Genomic DNA, 21,261 nt, shown 5'->3' with positions numbered 1-21,261 from the left:
CTATCCACGTGTCGCAGGCGAAAAGCGAACTACAAAACCTCTTGCACACATCAAGAGATTCCTCTGCCATGTCACCTTAGCCAGAATTGCACATATGATGAACCGTAATTGAACGACGATGTCCAAGAGGCAGCTGGGCACGTACAGGGTGATGGTACGGCTGAGGACACAAACGGCAACCCTCTAATCACAGCAGATATGAGGCTGTAATGAGAAAGCAGTGAGACAGCCGGGAATATTGTGTGGGAATACTGGGTGGAACACCGGAGTGAACATCGCACCCTTCGGGAAGAGGCGGCACGGGAAGCCTCGGGCAGGGTTTCGGAGGGGAGCGGCCGAGCCCCGGGGCGGTGGCGCCGCTTCCTGGCTCCGGCACTCGCCGGCGGAAGCGGCCCCGGCCCCCTCCCTGCGCCGTCCCCGCCTCCCCCGCCCGCGCCGGGCCCGCGCCGCCCGGGTCCCGCCCATGAGGCGGCGGCGGCGGCGCTGGGGGTTGCGGCCGGGCCGTGTCTGGGGCCGGAGCCGGGGCCGGGGGCAGGCGGCGGGCCGGGCCCTGATGCGGCTGCGGGCGCTCCGCCGGCGGGCCCCATGCACCCCAGGTGAGCGCCGCGGGGCACCGGGCGAGGCGGGCGGCACCGCGGGGCGCGCCCGGCCGAGAGGGCGAGCACGGGAGGGGGGTCCATCAAGCGTTCGGCGCCTCCCGCAGGCCCCGAGGCTCGGCTCCGGGGCGAGGGTGGTGGTTCTCTCCCTCGGGCATCGCCATCCTCAGCAGCCGCCTGAGCCGGGGATGAAATGCCCTGCCCCGCCGGGCAGCTGGAGCCCTCGACCCGTCCCCGAAGAGCCGTCCCTGGCGGCGGGCGGGGCGGTGGCAGTGCGCGGTGCCCCAGGTGGGCAGAGCCGAGGTGGAAGTCGGCGACTCCGCTTGCGGCTCAGTCCCCCGGGTGGCAGGTGGTCTGCGAGGAGCTGCCAGTGGACTCGATGTTCCTTACGGGCCCCTTCCAAGCTTAAACCTTGTGCTGTTAACTTGCGTGAGTTTGGTGGATTCGGCCGCTTTTCCTGGATGAGTGGTACCTTTCCTTTCCGGAGGGCAGCCCAAGCTCCAGCTCTCCATCAGTACTGCGGCGCTTGGGCCTGCTGCTGGCAAAGGCCGTGTGGGAGGCCTGGGTCAGCCTGGAGCGTGTTGCGTGTGTGGCTGCTCTGGGGGCAGCTGGTCTGGCTGGCCCTAAGAGCTGCTGGTCGGACCTGGTGTGTGGGTAAGAGGGCCGGGGTGGGCAGGCTTGCGGTAGGCACGGCTTGCAGAGTTTGACAAGTGGGAGTAGACAGTGTCTCCATGCTGTCCCCATCCCTGCAGAGTGGTTTGGGCTGCATGTGCAGCTTGAGACCCCAAAGGACATGTGTGCTCCAAGCTGATGTGGGTTCTACCAAGGCTGAAGATTTGGAGTATTGGACGGTTCCTGCAGCTGCTTGTGTGGTGCGTGCCCACTTGAGCAGTGCGGTTGATCACTGAAATAGGATGGCATCCATGGTACCAGTATTTAATGTGATAGGAGCACGTAGAACCAGACTGAGACAGTCTTTTAAAACTGCTATGGCAGTTTTGTGGTGGTAACTCTTGTCACTATTGGCCTGGTTTGAACTGGTGGGGAATTAGAGGTTGTGTGTCTGTTACCAGTTTGAAGTGATCTTTCCCCCAGAATTTAGATTTTGAATGTGGATGTGGTGTCCAGAAGTCATGAAATAGAAATCAGGTGCTGTTGTCTGAGTATTTCTGACATTCAGCTTGTAAATGGATCTGTTTTCACAATAGTTTAATCACAATTGCTTTTATTATTAGGAGTAAGACTGTTTTCTGGATGGCAAGGAAGAAGCTATGGTCTGATTAGTCTTTCTGAACTGTTTTTTAATCCTGATTATTGCTATCTAATATGATCAATAGGTATTGATCATGATGTGATGACCGTGTGAGTGGCTGATGTGTTTTATGCTTAGCTTTTTAAGGCAGAGTTTTTATAGCCAATATCAGATTTTGAGTTTGTTTGCTCAACCTTTCCTCACCACAGTACAGTCAATAATCAAGAATGCTTTTGCATTCTCTTTCCTGCTCCCCTCTATGTTCCTTGTCTCCAGAATGAATGAAATGAACTTGAGTCCTGTAGGGATGGACCAGCTGACCTCCTCCTCTGTGAGCAATGCCCTGCCAGTGTCAGGAAGTCACTTGGGCTTGGCAGCGTCACCCACTCACAGCACCATACCAGCACCAGGTAACAGGGGAGGGCCCCACACGGGGTATTGCAGCTCCTGCTCTGTGTTCTGCTCTCACAGCAATGGTCCTAACTGGGCAGCAGTGCCTGCTCTGATAGCAAGTCATACCTTAGGTAGTGAAATGGTGCAGAGTTGGGGAAGGGGAAACCATAAATAGTTGCTTATGTGGGCAAAGCAAAAGGCACGAGTGCTTGTCGGGCTGACGCTTTAGGGGAGCCTCGTTTGGTTTTAATGGGGTGATTGGCTCTGTGGGTGAGTAGTATCAGAACCCTTTGAAATTAGGGCTGTAGCTGAAAATCTCTCTTCATCTATGTCTAATTTCTCTCAGGTGAAAAATCACTTCTGTAGCAAAACTGTTTTCATAGCTCTTCTTTCCAGGGGCCTGCACAGACAGAAGTCTATTACAATTGTCAAATAGAAGCAAGGCCTATAAAATGTAAAAGATCTAGCCATATTCAGGCATGCCTCTCACTTTTGTGATAACTGATCCTTTCTTTCATGCCTGGCACCTTACTTGGACAGTGCCATGCTGTATTTCCTTAGGGCAAGAGCTCCTGGGGAATTAGTAATCTCTTTGTTAGCTCATGTGTTCATCAACTCAGGGAGTTCCGTTGAATTTAAATGGGCATTTTCTCTTGCAGGCTTGCCTGTTGCAATTCCAAACCTGGGCCCCTCCTTGAGTTCCTTGCCCTCTGCTCTGTCTCTGATGCTCCCAATGGGTATTGGAGATCGAGGAGTGATGTGTGGTATACCAGAGAGAAACTACACCCTACCTCCACCACCATACCCTCACCTGGAGAGCAGCTATTTCAGACACATTCTACCTGGTAAGTGCTCTGGTGCTGATGGATGGGAACAATAAGAGCAACTGTTTTAAGAGCTGTCTGTTTCTGTCCTGAAGCAGGAATGACTGACAGTTTGACAGAGCTGTTGCTTCCTTGAGTTTGTCTGGAGACTGTTGTGCCATTTACACACTTTGATTTTCAGATATCTGTTTCTATATTTGTGTATGAAAAGAATTGCAAGGCATTTTCTATTTAAACCTAACCTTTGATTGGTCCACCTGCTTTGATTTTAGGATTAACAGAAAACAAAGCATGCCTGGTTTCTGTCTCCAATGGCTTGTAGCTTGGAAGTTGCTTCTGTTTTTCTTGTCCTGTGCTCTGAAGCAATATTTAATATGTGCATAATGGGACGTTACAGGAGTTCAAAGCTCAAAGAGGGCAAGACATCAGCTGTGGTGTTGGGCACTTTCCCACCCATTTAACCCATGGCACATTTTTTTTTCATTTTTCTTCAAGGTTGATTTCCAAAGGCGTTAACACACTGACTTCTGTATTGTTTGCTTTCTCACACGCGCTTTGGAGTATTAATGTAGAATTTTACATGTCAGTATGTAAAAACACAGACATTGAAACTTTAAATGCACTCCTGGTTTTGTTTGGTAGCTAAGATTGGCAGGGTGGATGAGGTAGTTAAACTCCTTCAAGGTGACTCGCTGGGTATCATTGGTTCGGCCTGGGTTAGGAATAAACTAGCGGCCCAGGTCTCCTGCAGCTACCTGGTGACTGATGGCTGAACTTTCCAGCTGCTTAGGAGCAGCCTTTCCTACTGCACTGCAGGCCTGCTGCTCAGTAGACAAGGAGACTGTGCACTAGGACCAAAGGTGTTTGCCATTTTCTGAGCTGGAATAATCTTTCTGTCATGTTTTATACAGTTCTTCTGTCAGGCATATTGCTGCCATCAAGGATCCTCTGTGTTCAAGCCACAAGGCAGCATTGCATGCAGAAATATTTGATGCAGCTGATTAAATTAAACTGTTCATTTCTTGGCTTGTTGTGCTGCACAAAGAGTATCTGTGCTTGCATCCTTGTAATAACAAACATATTTGAATGGAAAACTCTTATGGAACAAGTGGCTCATAGAGTTGAAGACTAAAAAGAAACATGCTGAGTCAGATCTTGCAGAATCTGCAATATCTGCCTCTGTCTCTGCTGGAAATAATGTTTACTTGAATGTGCTGTTGCATTTCTTCCAAAGATTTTTGTTTGTTTGTTTCTAGTATGTAAACACAGTTAAGTGTTTCTTCATATCTTAAGTTTCAAGGTTGGTTGATGTTGAGAACCTTCCCGGAACTACCAGAAAAGATGGTAGGGTTTCTGATTTAAATTGAACCAAACTATTGTTTTAGGAGAAACAACATGCTTTCATGTTAGAAAAGAGAGCAGATGACTCATGAAGTCCGTGAGAGAACTTGTCTTTGTCCTTCAGAATTGCAATTGATGACCTCTGAGATGGACAGTTGTGCAATTTAGTATTAGAGGAAGGAAGTAGTCATTGTTCAAACTTGAATACCTAAGCAAAAATAATGTGTCCTGGAGAATTGTTTCTGTTTCTAGCAAAGATGAACCAGGAATGACCAAATTATAGACTCCACTGGCAGGCCTTCATCCTCGTGAGCTGTTTTTTGGGAATGAAAAAATAAGTCTAAAATATGAAGAACCTCTTTCTCATTTGATCTTTGTACTGAGCAGCCTAGGTGGAATTCTGCCACGAACGTGGGTGTTCAGAGTTTGAGAAATAACTAGAGACTTGCTCTATTGGGTGGAAACTCTGAATTAGTTGTCAAGTGGTACTTTGACAAGAGTGTTAGGCTGGCATGTGTTTGTAAGCCATATTTTGGAATCCATTTTAGTGGATTTGAATTGGAAATAATGTAGAGAACATGTATTCAGGGTTCTCAGTGTATCCTTCAATGGATTTTTATTCAAGATTTGAAAACTGATGTAATCTCACTCCCTTCTTTTTCTCCCTCTCTTCCTATCAGGTATCTTATCTTACTTGGCTGACAGACCACCACCTCAGTACATCCATCCCAACACTATAAATGTTGACAGCAATCCAGCATTGTCAGTCTCCAACAATCCCTCAGCCCTGGATCCCTACCAGCCCAGTGGGACCGTGGGGCTGGAACCAGGGATTGTCTCCATGGACTCCCGCACAGTGAGCACACACGGTCCTCAAAATCTGCATCCGAGTGACAGCCACGAGGTAGCACTGGATACTACAATCACCATGGAGAGCGTTTCCAGGGTAACCAGCCCCATCTCTACAGATGGGATGGCAGAGGAGCTTACAATGGATGATGTAGCTGGGGATCACACGCAGATCCCAAACGGCTCCCGGAGCCACGAACCTTTAGCCGTAGACACAGTGGGCAGTAACTTGACATCGGACGCTGTGGGACACAGCACCGTCATTCCCATTCACGGTAGCACTTTGGAACTCCCTGTTGTCATGGAGCCCGAGCACATTGCTGGCCGGGTGACAGGGATGTCGGACAGCACACTAAATGACGCCATCCATACTGTGGCCATGAGCACCAACTCCGTGAGTGTGGCGCTCCCTACCTCACACAACCTCGCTTCCCTGGACTCGGTAGCCTTGCATGAAGTGGGCCTCAGCCTGGAGCCCGTGGCAGTGTCTTCCATGAGTCAGGAAGTAGCCATGGGGCCAAGCCATGTCGATGTGTCTGCAGACAATCTTGCCTTTGTACCATCATCTCTGCAAATGGAAGACTCCAATTCCAACAAGGAAAACATGGCAACCTTGTTTACCATATGTGAGTGGACATTTCGTGCTTTTTTGGGGTAGGGTTTGCCATGTAGCTGTTTGGTGTGGCTGGACTCTGGTTGCTAGTCTTACAGATTGATGGTTATTTAACAAGTGCAAAATATGAAACATCTGCAGTGCCAGATTAACTGTTTTGAAACAACAGTAGTTGGAAGGAGTAGGAGAAGTAGGAGGATGTTTTAGCATAATTCTCTTTGTATCATTTTCATGTTGCCATGAGGTTGGAAGCTGAATCTTGGTGAAGCTCTTGATTTGGTGGATATGCTTATTATCCTTTCCAATGAGACTTCTCTTTTTATAGTCATATCAAAAGTGACTCTTCTTTCCCCATTAAAAAAACACAACAAACAGCACCACAGGCCATACTTTCCATCAAATGGGTGTAATTTTTGAGTATGACATTACATGATTTTGCAAAATTTATATTAAACCATGAACAATCATCATGAAAGTGTTGTTCTAAATGGAAAAAAAGAGCAGAGAGGGAAGGAACTTTATAATATTTCTAATTATTCTCATCAAAGGACTTTAGTCCAGAGGTTAGTAGATCTTGTAGGAAGAAAGGAGCACTGGGTTTTGTATTGCCAGTCCTGTTATCTTTCAAGGAGTGGTGTTTGAGAACTGAGAAGTTCTCATTTGCTGGGAGAGAGATTTGCACTTTCACCTGCAGGATGTCTGGCTTACTGCCACTGAAACAAAAGGCCAGCTTTTATATTAATTTTTATTATCTGTGGTAGCAGTGCTGAGTGCTGCTCCTCATCCAGTCTGGCCCTACAACTGCCAGAACCTAATGGCTTGCTTTGCCAGGGGAACATATTTTAAGAAATTAAATATGGTTAGCAAGGGAAGAGATGCAGTTTAGTGTAAAGTATCTAGTCAGTCAGACATTTGGATTAATATGTTAAGATTTTATTCTGTGGGATAAAATACAACTTCACATCAGGTGGGCATAGAACTATGATGAATTTACAACTCCTAGAGGAAGAGTTTTACAGTTGATGCACTCAGAGGTTCCTGCAAGCATCTGTTGCATATTGAGCAAATAATGATCAAAATACTGTGATATCCAACATGCTTGTGGTGAAATAACTATTCTTCCTCTCTTAAAAGTGAGATTTGATGTGCCAGCTTTTTGTTGTTATAGTTAGCATAGTCCTAAGTTGTTTTCCAGACAATGCTCCCCTTTGGTAGGACATTAAAATGGCTCTTGCATGCCTTGTGCTTGCATGTGATTTGCAAAACAGATTCTTGACTTGGGGAGGTTTAAATTTTAACTTTTTGTTGATGTTTTTAAACTTCACCTGAATTAACAGGAATTTGTGTGCAGACAGGTAACAGCAAGGACAAGGAGTTGTTTTAGGTCCCCTTAGTGGTTTTTCCTCAGATGGCAGGAGTTGGGGCCTTTTACAGAAAACTTTTTACTGTTCCTAAGCAGGAAATAAAAAGTGTGCCTTTGCTACAGTCCTGAATGTTTGCAAACACTTTTAAGAAGCATTTTTTTTGGTCATCTTTGTTGACAGTTCTGGGTATCCAAATCAGAAAAATAATGACTAATTTTCTTTTTTTAATGATTTGGCAAGGACAGTAATGGAAAGTATATTTAACTTTCTGCAGAATCTGAGATTTTTTTATTTTCCAACATCTTAAAAATGTATGAATGGTTGAACTTCTCCAGGTGGAAATATCCCACGCCTAGAACTTTTCTTCCTCTGCCTCTCCTTGGAGCTGGTCCATAGACCCATAGTGGGTGTGTGCCAGGCAATGCTTAAAAGCAGCTTTTCCACACAGTGGTTCTCATTACTCAGGTCTTGCTTGTTGTTGCTTTACTCCTGCATGTCATCTGTGCACATGGAATAATGCTTACATAGCCTCTACCTAATAATTTTTTGAGTACTTTCCTATCTGTTAATGTGTAGTTGCTCAAACTGTATTTTATATGAGGTCAAATTCTGGCACCCTGGTATATCATTGACGTATCTGGAAAATATCTTAAAGCGTGTAAGGATGGAATTGCTGTCTGGGCCTGCTGAAGGCTACTTCTGTGATGGGTCTTTTATACTGGAGCTGGGTCATCAAGAGGCCAAAGAGGGTCTTTGCAGACGTCCTGATTAATTACCTGAACATCTTTCTTCTTCAGAAGAGTAATTATTTATCAGGAGAGTGGCTGCTGAGTTAGGTGTTGGTTGTTCCATCCACGGAGAATTCAAATGACATCCTTTTTCTACACAAAACTCTAATGCCATAGAGAGCATTTTATGCTGTACTTTTCCTCAAATTTATTAGACTGAAGACTTTCACTGGTTTCTTTAATAAAAGTACTTCTGCTGAATGACAGATTAGGAAAGCGGTGCTACTGATTCTTCTTGGACTTTTGTTTTTGTTGCATTCAGTGGCATACTCACTCTGCATGGGTTTGCTGCAGTGAGACCTTCAAAAGCAGCAATGAGGTCAGGTTTTTGCTGCTGTGATTTATACATGGAATTTAAATGGAGGTTAGGGGATTTGTGGTTCATGTTCGGAAAATTTTAGAAGGATGACCTTACTGCTTCATTTGCATGGATATCCTTGAGGTTCTACATGCAAGAAGTGTTTCTGCTAGATTCTAAAAACATAACCAGTTAGAATATGTTTGGTTTTGTTAGCTGTAGATTTTTCTGCAAGTAGAGTTCATTTCACTTGTGATCAGAGTGAAATTCGCTCCTCCATCACCAGCACTGGGGAGGTTATCATTCATTTTGCAGTAGCTTTGATGAAGAGGGGGCTCTGTACCATTGCTTGATTCCCCTGTAGGGATAATCTGGAGTCTAGGTCATCAGTTTACCATCAGAAAAGTAGATGGAGATCCTCACATTTGATCTGAATTGGATAGAAACTGACATGTATGTCAGTGCCCACCTGCCTGTAAGAACATGGTCATATTCTTCTGAGTAAAAGCTGTTGAGTGGGCAAGTTGAATGTGACAGAAGCAGCCTTTGGCAGGAGCTGAGCTGAAGCACGTTGGTGGGGAGCTGTGGCATGTTGTTCATGCCTGCTGTCCCCTCCTGTCTCTGCAGGGTGCACGCTGTGTGACAAGGCGTATCCGTCAGACTGCCCGGACCACGGGCCCGTCACCTTTGTCCCCGACAGCCCAATCGAGAGCCGAGCCAGGCTGTCCCTCCCGAAGCAGCTGCTGCTCCGGCAGTCCATCATGGGAGCTGAGGCGGGTAAGGATCGCATTGCTGGGCACTTCCCTGCAGCACTTGAAAATACACTCCCTGCTGAGATCCAAAGCCCTGGGGAGATTAATGGGGGAAAGAAACACCACAAGAGAGAGATGCTTCCCTCTTCTGTAATCACCCTGACTTATATTATCCTTGTGGTCTGGTTACTGCTTAGACTTGAGCTATACCATAAGGCTGCTGCCACAGTGTGGCACTTCTTAATGTTAAGCAAGGTATGGGGTTTTTTTATCGTGCTAAACAGCCCAGGCACAGCTTTGATTAGAAAACAATGCAGCAATTGCAGTGGAAGCTGACAATTAGAAGTCATAGAGGAGAATTGTGTCTGCTTGTTCATGAGCTTGGTTTGCTACCTTCTAGGTGCTCTCATTGGACTGTTGATCACAAGTGCCTCTGTTTTTTCTCCCCCTTCATTTACATTTGGCATGTAGACTGTGACCTTGCCACTGGATGTGGACCTTGTTACTGTATTTCACGTCAGTGTCACCTGGAAATCAAAGAGTACAGTGCAGTACCCTAAGGATCTGAAGGCTAGAGAAGAATGTGATTATTGGCTTGTTTAGTGATGGTGCTTGTTGAGAGTAGATGACATCTGTTCTTTTCAAGCTGCACTAGTTTCTAGTTTATTCCTAAAAGCTATTCAGTGTATTCATGTAGGCCTACATATATATATAAATGTTTTAATAATAAATAATATACACGCAGGAATCCCTCTGCCCATGACAGAAATACAGCTGCCTCTGGGGAGAAATGCAGAAGCTGCTTAACAATGCCCAGCAACAATTCTGGAAATTCCTGGGGATTAGGTAGGCAAAATGTAGTTACTGAAACTAGTATTTTCTGCTTCTGCAGAAAGTGCCATGAGACCTTTAGTTGATGCAAGTGGCTAGGATGTTAGTTTTATAGCTTACTGAAAAATAAATTACTTGCTTTTGACCAAATAGATATTGGTAATGACACCAAAGCAGCTCCCATTAGTGTCATGTGGTGGTGGTTCTTGTCTCTGCCATAGGCGTGTTTCACATGTGAAGTAGAAGCTTTGATGATCTTATGCATAGATATTACCTCTGGAGCATTATCTCATAAGCCTCCCACTTCTTTATTATGCATGATTAGTTATTTAAATAATTGATTTCTTCAGATTATGGTCTTGTCATGATAGGTGTGTGGACACGAGAAACCATTCCTGTGAGGACTTGTTTCGGGCCTCTGATCGGGCAGCAGAGCCATTCTCTGGAGGTGGCCGACTGGACAGACAAAGCAGCCAGTCACATCTGGAAGGTCAGTGGTGTTACAGCTCACACAGCCTGCCAGCACGCCTTTATCTGGTGAAAGCTACCACATGACAGCAACATTAACATTATCATCTTGGCCCAAAGTCAAAAGTAATGCAGTTTAATTGTTTAATTCTTAGTATCAGCACAGCAGAGCTGTATACCTTGCAGTATGCTGGTAGTCAGTCCTGAAGAGCAATAAGCTTCTTTAATGCCTTCTCTTGTAAAGGGCTGTGTGTGGTTTCAGTATTTGTGTGGAGTTGCCGCAGAGATTGTGTATGAATTGCTAGGCAGCAGTTGTTTGTTTGTTTTGTATCTCTGTTCGTTGAAAGTTCCCCCAGGTGATGAATGTTTTGTTTTAGGAAAGTAAATTTAAAGCTTTCTTTTCCCCATCATTTCATTTTCAGAAAGTAAATCTGACCTATATAAATAAAACATGTACTGTTTGCCCAGATTTTGTTATTCACAAGACTTGGTTTGTAAGAAATGCAGCCAAATGCATTTCTGCTGGAAGGTAAAGGTGGGAAAGATGCTGATAAACACGTTTTCTGGCCTCCTGGGTAACAGAGGTCAAGGTGCCTGTGTGAAGAGGAAAGTAAGGAGTGAAAACAGGGCTGTGGTGTTGGCAGTGGCAATGGAGACTTCCTGGCTTGTTCTAGGTAAACGCATCCTCTCTCAAAGAAAGAAGCTGGCTTTCACTACATTTATTGCCGTGTTTTGTCCTAAGGTTGCATTTGTCTTTCCTGGTAGATCTATCACAATGGTGTCCTGGAGTTCTGTGTCATCACAGCTGATGAAAATGAGTGTAACTGGATGATGTTCGTACGCAAAGCCAGGTGAGAGCCACCTGGACTGTGCTAAGGAGCTTTGAGTCTGAGCTGCAGGCTCATAGAAAGCTGCACTGGAGAATGAAGGTTGACCTTCATTCAACTTAAGTTGACCTTGACTGTCCTTTTGATTTTAATACTTTATTTACAAAGTGTCCCTGAGTTCTTTTGGCCAAATTCCAAGTCCCACAGCCTGTGAGACCTGTCCCTTTCAGTCTATGATGAAAACTGTCCAGGCTGGCCTAAGTGTTGCTCCATCATGGTCCACTGAGAAGGCTGAACCTTTCTTATTTCTCTGTGACACAAAGTAGGTTTCTCCTGCAGTTCCATTTCATTGTTCCTACATGCAGGAGTCAAGAACTGTAATGTTAATCTCCCACTGCAGTGGGGCAGACCTTTTGCTGGTTTCAGATTCTGAGAACAAACATATGCAAGATACTGCTTCAAAAAATAAATGACCACGTCTTGGAACTGGTCCTCAAGAGGACTTTTTAAAGATAATGTTGCTTCATGACATTACTGATATTTTTTCCATCATGCATTCTCTATTTCTTAAGGGATATATCTATATAAAATAATCTATGTGTATAAAAATACATAGATTTTTGTAGTTTCTTAGGAGATCATAAACTCATTTCTCTCAGCCCACTCAAATATCTGTTGATAATTTTCTCAGAAGTGTTGTGAGAAACACATAATTTGGTGGAGGATATTGGCTCTCAAGGTCTAGTTTTTCTTTCCTTTAACAAAGAAGGACAGAAGTGACAGACATACAAGTTTTTATAATATGCTGACAAGCACTGACATTCCTATTACCTTTTTGTAGGAATCTTTCCTTTTCCCTTCCTTTTTTCTTTTCCATCCCTCTCCTCTCCCCCAAAAGGCATTACTTTTGAAGGGCTTTTTTCCTTAGCTGTTGTTATTGCTGTAGGAACCGGGAAGAGCAGAACCTGGTAGCTTATCCTCACGATGGAAAAATTTACTTCTGCACCTCTCGGGACATCCCCCCTGAACACGAGCTTCTCTTCTATTACAGTCGGGACTATGCACGACAGCTTGGTAAGTAAGAGCTCTTTTTTCTTGGCTTTGCAGGGAGTATCCACTTGAAATCCCTTTCAGTGCCATCTCTTGGCTCTGTGACTTGGGACTGCATTATGTTCCTTCTCAGTTCCCATTGGTGCGTGTCATAGTTTCCTTCAACATTTCTTTACTACAGAGTACCATAATTTAAAAGAAATATTTCCCTACGTAATTCCACTGATCAGGAGTAAACGATTTTGAAGATTTTTTTTTTTGAAGAAAAATAGTATTCTGTTCATCCAGGGCTAAGGGAGTTTTGGAGCTGAAGATGGTCCTATCCTCCCCCAGCTGGGATTGTGATAATTTAGATTTGGGTGAGCTGTGCTCAAAACTGTTCCAGAGTTTGGCCCCTCAAAACATTTTAAATGACCTACTTGAAACAGCTGGAAAGCAACACCAGACAAAGGTGAAAGAAGAGAACAAAGGTGAAAATCTCGGCACCTGGCTTTGCTACCACAGACTAAATGCTGAAGTGGTCCTTGTTCAAGCTCTGTTAGGCTTTACTGTGCCTCAGTACAAGTGATGTTTTTGTGCCCAAAGGTGTCCCTGAGCATCCAGACGTGCACATCTGCCACTGCGGGAAGGAATGCGCTTCCTATGTGGACTTCAAGGCCCATTTGAGCAGCCATATTCACAACCACCTCCCCAGTCAGGGGCACAGCAGCAGCCACGGGCCAGGCCACGGCAAGGAGAGGAAGTGGAAGTGCTCCATGTGCCCCCAGGCTTTCATCTCCCCTTCCAAGCTGCACGTGCACTTCATGGGGCACATGGGCATGAAGCCACACAAGTGCGATTTCTGTAGCAAAGCTTTCAGCGATCCAAGCAACTTACGGACACACCTCAAGATCCACACAGGTGAGGGCTTTGTACAGATGCCTGTGTGGGGACAGGGGAGAGGGTGAAGGTCAAGTTACAGGCCAGTAGACAGTGTGGGTATTTTTGCCTCTTTGTTTTTTTCACTATTCCTTATTGGGAAATCACAAAATTCTAATTACAAAGCTAGAAAAGAAGTAAAACTGGGAGTGAAGTGCTCTCAAGTCAAGCATAGGAAGCTGTAGGCTCAATAGCCAGGGATTTTAATGGACTGATGAAATATTAATGTGTACACAACCACAGAATACTCAGTGGGGTGGGATTCAAGTGGTATTCAAACTTAGTCTGAACTCAGTAACATGCTGGGGTTTTAAACTATTTTTGGCAAAGAATAACAGAAGTACTGATAAGTTGAAAAATGGGATAAAACATAGAAGTTTTCAAAGGGCTACTGACATATGTACCTGTGTGTTTGTTAGGTAAGAGAACTTGTTTTTGCAGACAAAAGCAATGCAGTGCATCAAATGTGGTTGGGCTCCAGTAAGGCATCAGATACAATTCCTGTGGGAAATCAGTGAGGATAGGGATGTACTAATGTACAGTAACTAGATGGCTACCATGGTTACTGTTACAAAGGAAGCTACCACTGTTTTTACTGAAGAATTCATCTTGGATAAGACTAGTCTTTTTAAATGTTTGCCTGAATCTCTTGGTGGAAAATGTGCAGAGCTGCTGGGGGTGTTTTGAAATCCAGAACAAGGAGGTACAGTTGGTGTGGACAAGAAGCACAAACCCCACCTCACAAGAAAGGCTGGCTGACCACAAGCACTGGAGAAACAAGCAGCAGTGTTTAGAAGGATGAAGTGCAGAAAGGTGCATCACACTAGTGCATCAGTGATTAGAAATCGTGCGTACTATCACGCACCAGTGATTAGTGTCGTGGCATTGGGGGCATGGAGTACAGGATGAAAAGCTTTGGGAATGATGAAGTCAGCTGTCTGGTTTTTTGCATAGCTAAATATAGATTGGAACCAAGTAGGCCTTTATGCTGAGTCTGAAGGAACTGCAGGAGAAAACAAGATTTTTTGTTCACAAAAAATCTGCCTTTCGTCACGGTAAAATTTAATTTTTCAGCAATGGTGAGGGTTGTTTGCTTACTGCATTTCTTGGGACACCAAGTGTTAATCTGTGGGTGTCCCTGTGTGCTGCTAGGTCAGAAGAATTACCGCTGCACCCTCTGTGACAAATCGTTCACGCAGAAGGCTCACCTGGAGTCGCACATGGTCATTCACACCGGGGAGAAGAACCTCAAGTGCGATTACTGCGAGAAGCTCTTCATGCGCAGGCAGGACCTCAAGCAGCACGTCCTCACTCACACACAGTAAGTGACTTCACAGGAGCTGTTGGACTGGCCAGTGCGAGAAATAATGAACAGCCCAAGACAGAATCTCCAGTTTGCAAATAGTTTGGCCGAGGGAGCATAGGTGGGTTCATCCTCTGAAATGACAGAGAGGTCAGTTCTAGTGTCTGCAGTATTTCCATGACACAGTAAATTCAAAGTGTGCTCCTTGCGTTGTGAAATGGTAGTCTGGAGTGTTCATAATTTTGAAGAGAGAGAGGGGTTGTTTGATTTATATTTTATTATTTGCTGAGAACTGTTTCCATGTCCCAACGTGACCAAAAAAGAGAAACTTCTCAGTGCTACTGTCACCAAGGACCCTGTTAGTGAGCTCCACCTGTTTGCTGTAGGGGTGTGGTGCCACCCTTCCCAACCCTTTGCTCCCCTTCCCAGCCGTTTCCTCCCTGCAGGTCTCACTCACATGCTTGCTCTCTCACTCCTCTCGTAGGCAGATTCCTACCCACAGCCCTCTGCCAGGCCAGGTCTTTTGCTCTGAGAATCTCTCCATCCTGTACATTTATTCCCAAGCCAAGGTCCTCTTTAAAAGCTGCTTGCCAAAGCTAGTCCCTTTGCTTATTTCATTTTCAGCATCTGGTTTTTGTACTCACTTAGAATCCATTGCTGCTTCTGTCATGCTGCCTAGGAGCCACTGTAGTGCAGCCAGATGAGTGAGAGAGAGGCAGACAGAAACACAGACTTGCTCTGCTGCTTGTTCCTACCTACTGCTGGGAGGTATTTTGGAGTGTCATTACAGAATGTGTTGCAGTCTGGTAAGCTCCTCTGCATTTACAGACCGAGGGTTGTTAAAATGCAGGAGCCTTGTTTCCTTACTTGTTCTTCCCTGCCTCCTCCCCACCTGCCTTTATGTAGGGTGGGAAGGAAACTGACCTTTTCATCAAGGGTGAGATATCTCTGTCCTCGCTAGAACGTGGACCTTAGTCTGCATTTTAATACCAGCTGTCTTGTGGCAGGAGCAAACTCGCTTTTTTGTGTCTTGCAGAGAACGGCAGATCAAGTGCCCCAAGTGTGACAAGCTGTTTCTGAGGACAAATCACCTGAAAAAGCATCTCAATTCACATGAAGGAAAGAGGGACTATGTCTGTGAAAAATGCTCCAAGGCTTATCTAACCAAATATCACCTCACTCGACATTTAAAAATATGTAAAGGCCCTACATCCAGTCTGTCAGCCCCAGAGGAGGAAGAGGAGGAGGATTCAGAGGAGGAATTAATAGACTCTATGAGGACTGAAGACTGTAGGATTAACAATGGCGTCTATTCAACAGGTGATGTTCTCTCTGGACACAAATGAAGAAGAGAGGGAAACTTTCTTGGATATTACTAGTAGGGAAGGAAAAAACTCTCCTCCTTGTTTCCCCAGTCACCACTGTATGTCAGGTGAGGAGTTTTCCTTCTGTTTTTGTCTCCACACTACCACCACTTAATATAATCTGTAGCCAGAACACTGAACAAGACTGGACCATGCACGCACGAGTGAAGAGTTGCTAAGAAGGAAATGTGAGGCGAGAATTCTTTTACACACGCTGTGCATACTTCTCCAAATCACTCAGATTAATCCATCCCGTGCCAGGACACGTGACACACCTCGCCTAGCCCTTTGAGCAAAGAGCCACGAACCAGAAATGTAGCTGAGGGGTTGCAGTGACCTGTAAGCCAACTGTCCTTAACTGCCCAAGCTGTGACATGAAGAGAAACAAGGAAAAAATGGTGGTGGAACTTTTTAACTGAAGGATGTGGTTTGGCACAAAGCAAAGACTTCTCAATGCTCAGGTTTCCTTCTTAAAACAAAACCTTTTGGTTAAAAAAAAAGGCCAGTGAAATCAGCACTTCCATACAAAGTATCCCACTACAGAAAATCAGACATTGGTTTTTGGAGAACAGTTATCCCCTCTTCTCCCTCAAGTTCACAGCCCACGGAAGCAGGTGAAGAGATAAAAGACTGTATGGACTCAGTAAGGAAGGGGCTTACAGACGATCAGGCTGTGTTTACAGTATATGTTACTTCTTGTGCTGTAAACCTTTTACCACCTAGAACCATGGGAGGTTTGCTGCTAATACTATTTATGGAATGAAGATTATTACATTTGGTTGTTCTTTTAAAATAATTAAAAATGTGGCTCTTCTCTAATGTTCGTTTTTAATATTTACATATGCTGAAAAAGACTGTTTCCATTTCTGATAATGATGCTAAGAGAAGTAATACCACCTTTTAATCATCTGCCTCTCCCAGGCTTTCCTGGGACATGGTATGTGTAGGAGCACCTCCATGAACTCTGATTTGCTGTGTCACTCCTCTGGCTGTGCTGCAAAAGAAGATTCAGCTGTGCTCGGTTCTCTGACAAGGTAATGGGAGGTTCCCTGGGAAAAGAGCCTCTGCTTTGGGCCCTGAATGGCCTAACCTCTCCCTGTATGCTGCAGTTCGTATAGAGCTCCCAGGGTTCTTAAAACCTGAAAATGCTTGCCTCAGATCAGTATGTGACCAAAAAGCTCCAGAGAGACAGGTGCTGCAATCTTGGTGAATCCAGAGAAATATGTGTTGCTTCCAGTAATGCAAGTTCTCCCAAAACCAAAAAGCAACTTTGAGAGCTACACTGCCAATTATATTACTAGAAGTAGAGGTAAGAGAAATGACTTACCCTCAAAGATCTTGTCACAAAGCATTTATTTAAAGTCAAAGCTTTGATAAACTTGGAAGTTTTCAATGGAGAGCAGTTAAACAGTAGTGGTTCTGGTACATACACCTTCTTAAGCTTCACAAAAGCATCTGTTGTCCACACATCATTCTCTACTGCTTGGCAGAGACAGGATGGAGGCAGGAGTCCCAGCACATACAGTGTATTCTTGGTTCCTGCAGAGCCATGCTGAGCACCTTCACCAGACTACAAACAGCTGAAGTAGCTTTAAAGCAGCCAGTTGCCCTTAAGGGATAGGAAGGAAAATTACAGACCAGCCTTTTCCCCAGCTGCAGTTTGTAGGGACACAATTTACCTGTTTTACCTCAGCAGCAGAACTACATTGAGTTAGGGTGAAAAGCAGCAGGAAGAGCTTGGCAGCTGTGAGTATGATCCTACAGCTGCTTTGGCATCAGTGGATTTAATAGCCAGGGTACTTTGCAGCAGGAACACTCTACAGGCACCTTCAGTGTGTGCAGAGGGCAAGTGCTCACTGGAAGGTAAGAGCATCAGTTGAGTGCCTGAGGTAAAGCAGGTGGGTGTTACATTATAAATGCAAGGAAATTATTTGAGTCATATCCTTGATTAGGTTCCTGATTCTGCAAACAAGGGGCTTAAGCTGGTGGTTAAACTGATACTTAAGATTTTCCTCTGTGCCCATCAGGTGTCAGGCAGAAATGACTGAACAGAGTTAAGAACATAAGAGAGAGAGCTTTTAACCAGTAACAGTGAACAGCTGGGATCCCAACCCTCACTTTGTGTCCTGACAGCCTCTCATCCTACTTGAGTAGCAGCTCCTTATTTCAGCTCAAATTCTCTTGAAATACATCTGGAGTGTGAAGAAAAAAACCCCAATACTATGTGCAGTGTCACTGAATTTCAGGTGCTGTGGAACCTGGAAAAAGAAACCCCCAGTCTTGGTGGGATAGAGCTGGGTTATTTCTGGTTTGATACTGGTGACATCTGTGTTAGAAATACATTCCAAGATTCTGCTTGGAGACTCCAACTTGTTGCCTGAGAACTATTCTTAAGATTTAAAAAGTTATAATGAAGATCTGTCAAAATCTGTAAACCTAGCCCCAAATTAAGGATAAATTATTTATTTACACTTGTAATTTAAGTCAATTCATCTTTTGTTTATTTATTACACAACTGTTGTATGAAACATTTTTCCTTATGCCTGAGAAGGTGGAAGATAAAACTCTCTCTGCAGTATTCAACAAACTTCTGTGGTCACAGAATGCTTTTCTAGTGACTGTTCCATTTTATGTATCAGCTATATGGTAGCCCCTGTTTCAGGGATCATTATCTCAGGCTAAAGCAAGTGATTCAGTCTTTCAGAGCTGGTAATAGAGGCAGGAGCTCAGAGCTTAACCACACCACCATCTTTCTTTGGCTGAGATGAAGAGGCTTGCAGATTGCAAGACACCAGTCATTTCCATGAACTCTCACTGAACAGGGGCATTTGCAGAATACACATTAGTTGTAGTCCCATTCATTACTTTGATTTTTTGATGTTTGGTCCATCATGATTCCATTGGTGTCTCCAAATCATTGCTGCTTCTGCTGGCTGTGGAGCTAGAAGCCACGGAGTTTGCACTAGCCAGGATGAGCCTCTCTCTGTTTCCAAAAACTTCATTCACTGCAACATAAATGGAATTGCTTACATGTTGCTCTCCCAGAGGGAAGAGGAGTAGAGCAGGGACAGCCTGGTGAGCACCATGGAATGGAAATCCCCATGTACTGGGCTTTCAAAGCTCTTCCCCTCAGCCCAAGTACACAGTTGAACCTAAAGGTCAGAAAATTGCCTGCCTATGATACTTCAATTAACAAGTTCTTTTTCCTCCAGAGCATCTAGGGGTTTCCTCTACATAATTCTGTACCTAAGTACTGTAAAACTGATGAGGTTTGAAGACCACATCATTAAGTTTAAATAATTTATTTCTGGTTTTAGTCTGTGGTTCCCAATAGGCTCTTAAAAGCCTTCTCCAAAAAAATAATGCTGTTTAATTACAGGTAGCTACAAGTGATCAAAACCAGTCCTCACTTTTCTTCCCATAAGTACTCAAAAAATATGATACCAAATCACATCAAGACTATCAAGAAAAAAACAAAACAGAGGTATTATAAGGAATAAGGTATTGCACATCAGTTGCAAGAACATAAATTGTGTCAAGCAGTTTTCCAATTTAGAAAAAAACTCAGGTTTTTTGAAGCTGAAAGTGTGACCACACATACTGTCTTAGAGTATTTAAAAATAGTAATCTGTGGTTTTCTGTCAGAGTCGCAATGCATTACTGAATACAAATACACCCTGCAAGCAAGGGAAGAACCACAACATTCAAAGAAATTGGAACATTACCTGCAGAGATCTTGCTTATATCCCAAACACGCAGCCCTTCCCGCTCTCCTCCAAAGGCAAAGACAAAGGGGAAGTCAGGGCAGCAAGCTGCACAGAACAGAACTCCCTGGCAGGGTGGGAGAAAAAAAAAAGAGAATTTTTTTTTTAAATCTTAAAATGAATTTGTCATCTGAAAATACTTTCACCAAGCAAGTTTAAACTAATTTAATTAAGTTTCTGAAACTTCTTTCATAAAGATATAAAATGAAAGTCAAGAGCTGCTAATTATAAACAGTTGTTCACATCTTTTTCTTGAATGTAGCAGATGCAAGCTGGAGCACCCATAGTTCTACTCAGAACATTGTACCTGGAATTTGGGACTCTAAGGCTTTAAAGCACTCTGCCAGTTCCATATGGAATACTGCACTGTGATGAAAATGATTTACCCAGAATATGTTACTAATTTTTTCTCTATGAGACCTTAGGTAGAACAAGATTTAAACTAGACAGAAAAAGAAAAAGCAGACACTTAATATATAAAACTTAGTAGAATCAATACATAAATATTACTATACCATTTTCATATCCCTGGAATGGACTAAACTTGGTCTGTCTCCCAGGATATCCCAAATTTTCACATATTTGTCAGCAGATGATGTCACAAGGCACCCTTTGATCTGACTGCTTAGTTGTAGCCCTGGAAGATGAAGAGTGCAGCAGTGTGAGACCAACAGGCAATCCCCATTTCACAGAGATTAGGAGACATTTTGAAGTGAAGATACGAGAACAACCCCAATATACTCCTCACACTAACTCCAGAACAAAGGAGCAGAACATTAATGAAAGTTCCATGCTGCCACTTTAGTGAGCCAAGGGAACCATGCAGGCCTATTTTGCCTCCCAATCCCCTCAGCAGAGATTTGTTTCACATGCCAGCTACCATGATCAGCATGCACAATTTACTTGTTTAACAAAGAATAACTACACCTCAGTGCTATGGATTAAAGGCATCTTTCAGATGTGCCTTGCCCACTTGGAACAAAGAGGACACAAAGGCAATTTACCTGACACCTCTTCATCGTGAGCTTTCAGAGTAAACAGGGGCTTATCAGCACGAGCATCCAGACAGTACACAAAGCCATCGTCTGTGCTTGCCTAGGAAACCACAGCATTTAAACAACAAGCAGCCACCATCACTCATCTGGGAAAACACTGCCGGTGAAGTAACACCCACCCTCTGGTAAACCCCTCTGATCTGAGGCAGACACTGCTTCTCCCTAGGACATGTCACACTGTTCCCAGGCCTGCACCCCCAAAGTCAGGCTCCACCCAGCCGGTACCCCAGCTATTTTATGAACCTCAATTATGCTGCACCAATGACATGAAAGTTTTAATCCCATGCCAACTTCTTAAAATGTATTTTAAACAGAGTTGCCCCACTAAGTTTGGTCTTCAGGGCATTAAATACAGAGCCTTCAGTCTCTTTACTGTCAGTTTAGTTTTGGAGCCATTAGTGGCTTTTGGAGCCATCAGTTTTTGCACAGGACTACTGACAGAAGTTCTGTGCAAAACCAAGTGTGATTACACCAGGAGAGAGCCACATCATAAAAACAACAGAGCTGAGCAGCCACTTCTCTTGGCAAAGCAACAGAGAACTAGACAGCCATTGAGATAACAGGGAAGATTTGGTTTTAAATTCTGTTGCAAAGTTTTATTACAAAAGACT

The 21,261-nt window shown here is 44.3% G+C and overlaps 2 protein-coding genes across 3 annotated transcripts in view; one reads left to right on the top strand and one right to left on the bottom strand.

Moving 5' to 3' along the window:
* Window positions 1-459: 459 nt before the first annotated feature.
* PRDM4 (PR/SET domain 4) overlaps window positions 460-21,261 on the top strand; it is a 23,235-nt gene continuing 2,433 nt past the window's right edge. The window contains exons 1-11 of one of the 2 annotated variants that reach the window (XR_012579993.1): window positions 460-596; window positions 2,125-2,258; window positions 2,901-3,086; window positions 5,087-5,881; window positions 8,946-9,095; window positions 10,273-10,391; window positions 11,135-11,220; window positions 12,143-12,270; window positions 12,832-13,146; window positions 14,317-14,485; window positions 15,504-16,865. Coding sequence is in view for 1 of the 2 variants with exons in the window: in XM_074539304.1 (XP_074395405.1) it covers window positions 586-596; window positions 2,125-2,258; window positions 2,901-3,086; window positions 5,087-5,881; window positions 8,946-9,095; window positions 10,273-10,391; window positions 11,135-11,220; window positions 12,143-12,270; window positions 12,832-13,146; window positions 14,317-14,485; window positions 15,504-15,813 (2,403 nt within the window). In the remaining variant the exon portion in view is untranslated. Of the gene's footprint in view, window positions 597-2,124; window positions 2,259-2,900; window positions 3,087-5,086; window positions 5,882-8,945; window positions 9,096-10,272; window positions 10,392-11,134; window positions 11,221-12,142; window positions 12,271-12,831; window positions 13,147-14,316; window positions 14,486-15,503; window positions 18,812-21,261 lie in introns of those variants that run through there. The other variant, XM_074539304.1, reaches the window with a different exon arrangement.
* The window catches only part of PWP1 (PWP1 homolog, endonuclein), an 18,498-nt gene continuing 13,491 nt past the window's right edge, over window positions 16,255-21,261 (bottom strand). Inside the window, exons 12-15 of the mRNA XM_005491168.4 lie at window positions 20,600-20,690; window positions 20,111-20,232; window positions 19,557-19,662; window positions 16,255-18,836 (exon numbers count right to left, since the gene is read on the bottom strand). Coding sequence (XP_005491225.1) covers window positions 18,721-18,836; window positions 19,557-19,662; window positions 20,111-20,232; window positions 20,600-20,690 — 435 coding nt within the window. The 3' untranslated portion in view covers window positions 16,255-18,720. The remainder of the gene's footprint in view (window positions 18,837-19,556; window positions 19,663-20,110; window positions 20,233-20,599; window positions 20,691-21,261) is intronic.

This window comes from Zonotrichia albicollis, chromosome 4 (genome assembly GCF_047830755.1).
Source record: "Zonotrichia albicollis isolate bZonAlb1 chromosome 4, bZonAlb1.hap1, whole genome shotgun sequence".
NCBI lineage: Eukaryota > Metazoa > Chordata > Aves > Passeriformes > Passerellidae > Zonotrichia > Zonotrichia albicollis.
This window is presented reverse-complemented; position numbering and strand designations above follow the sequence as displayed.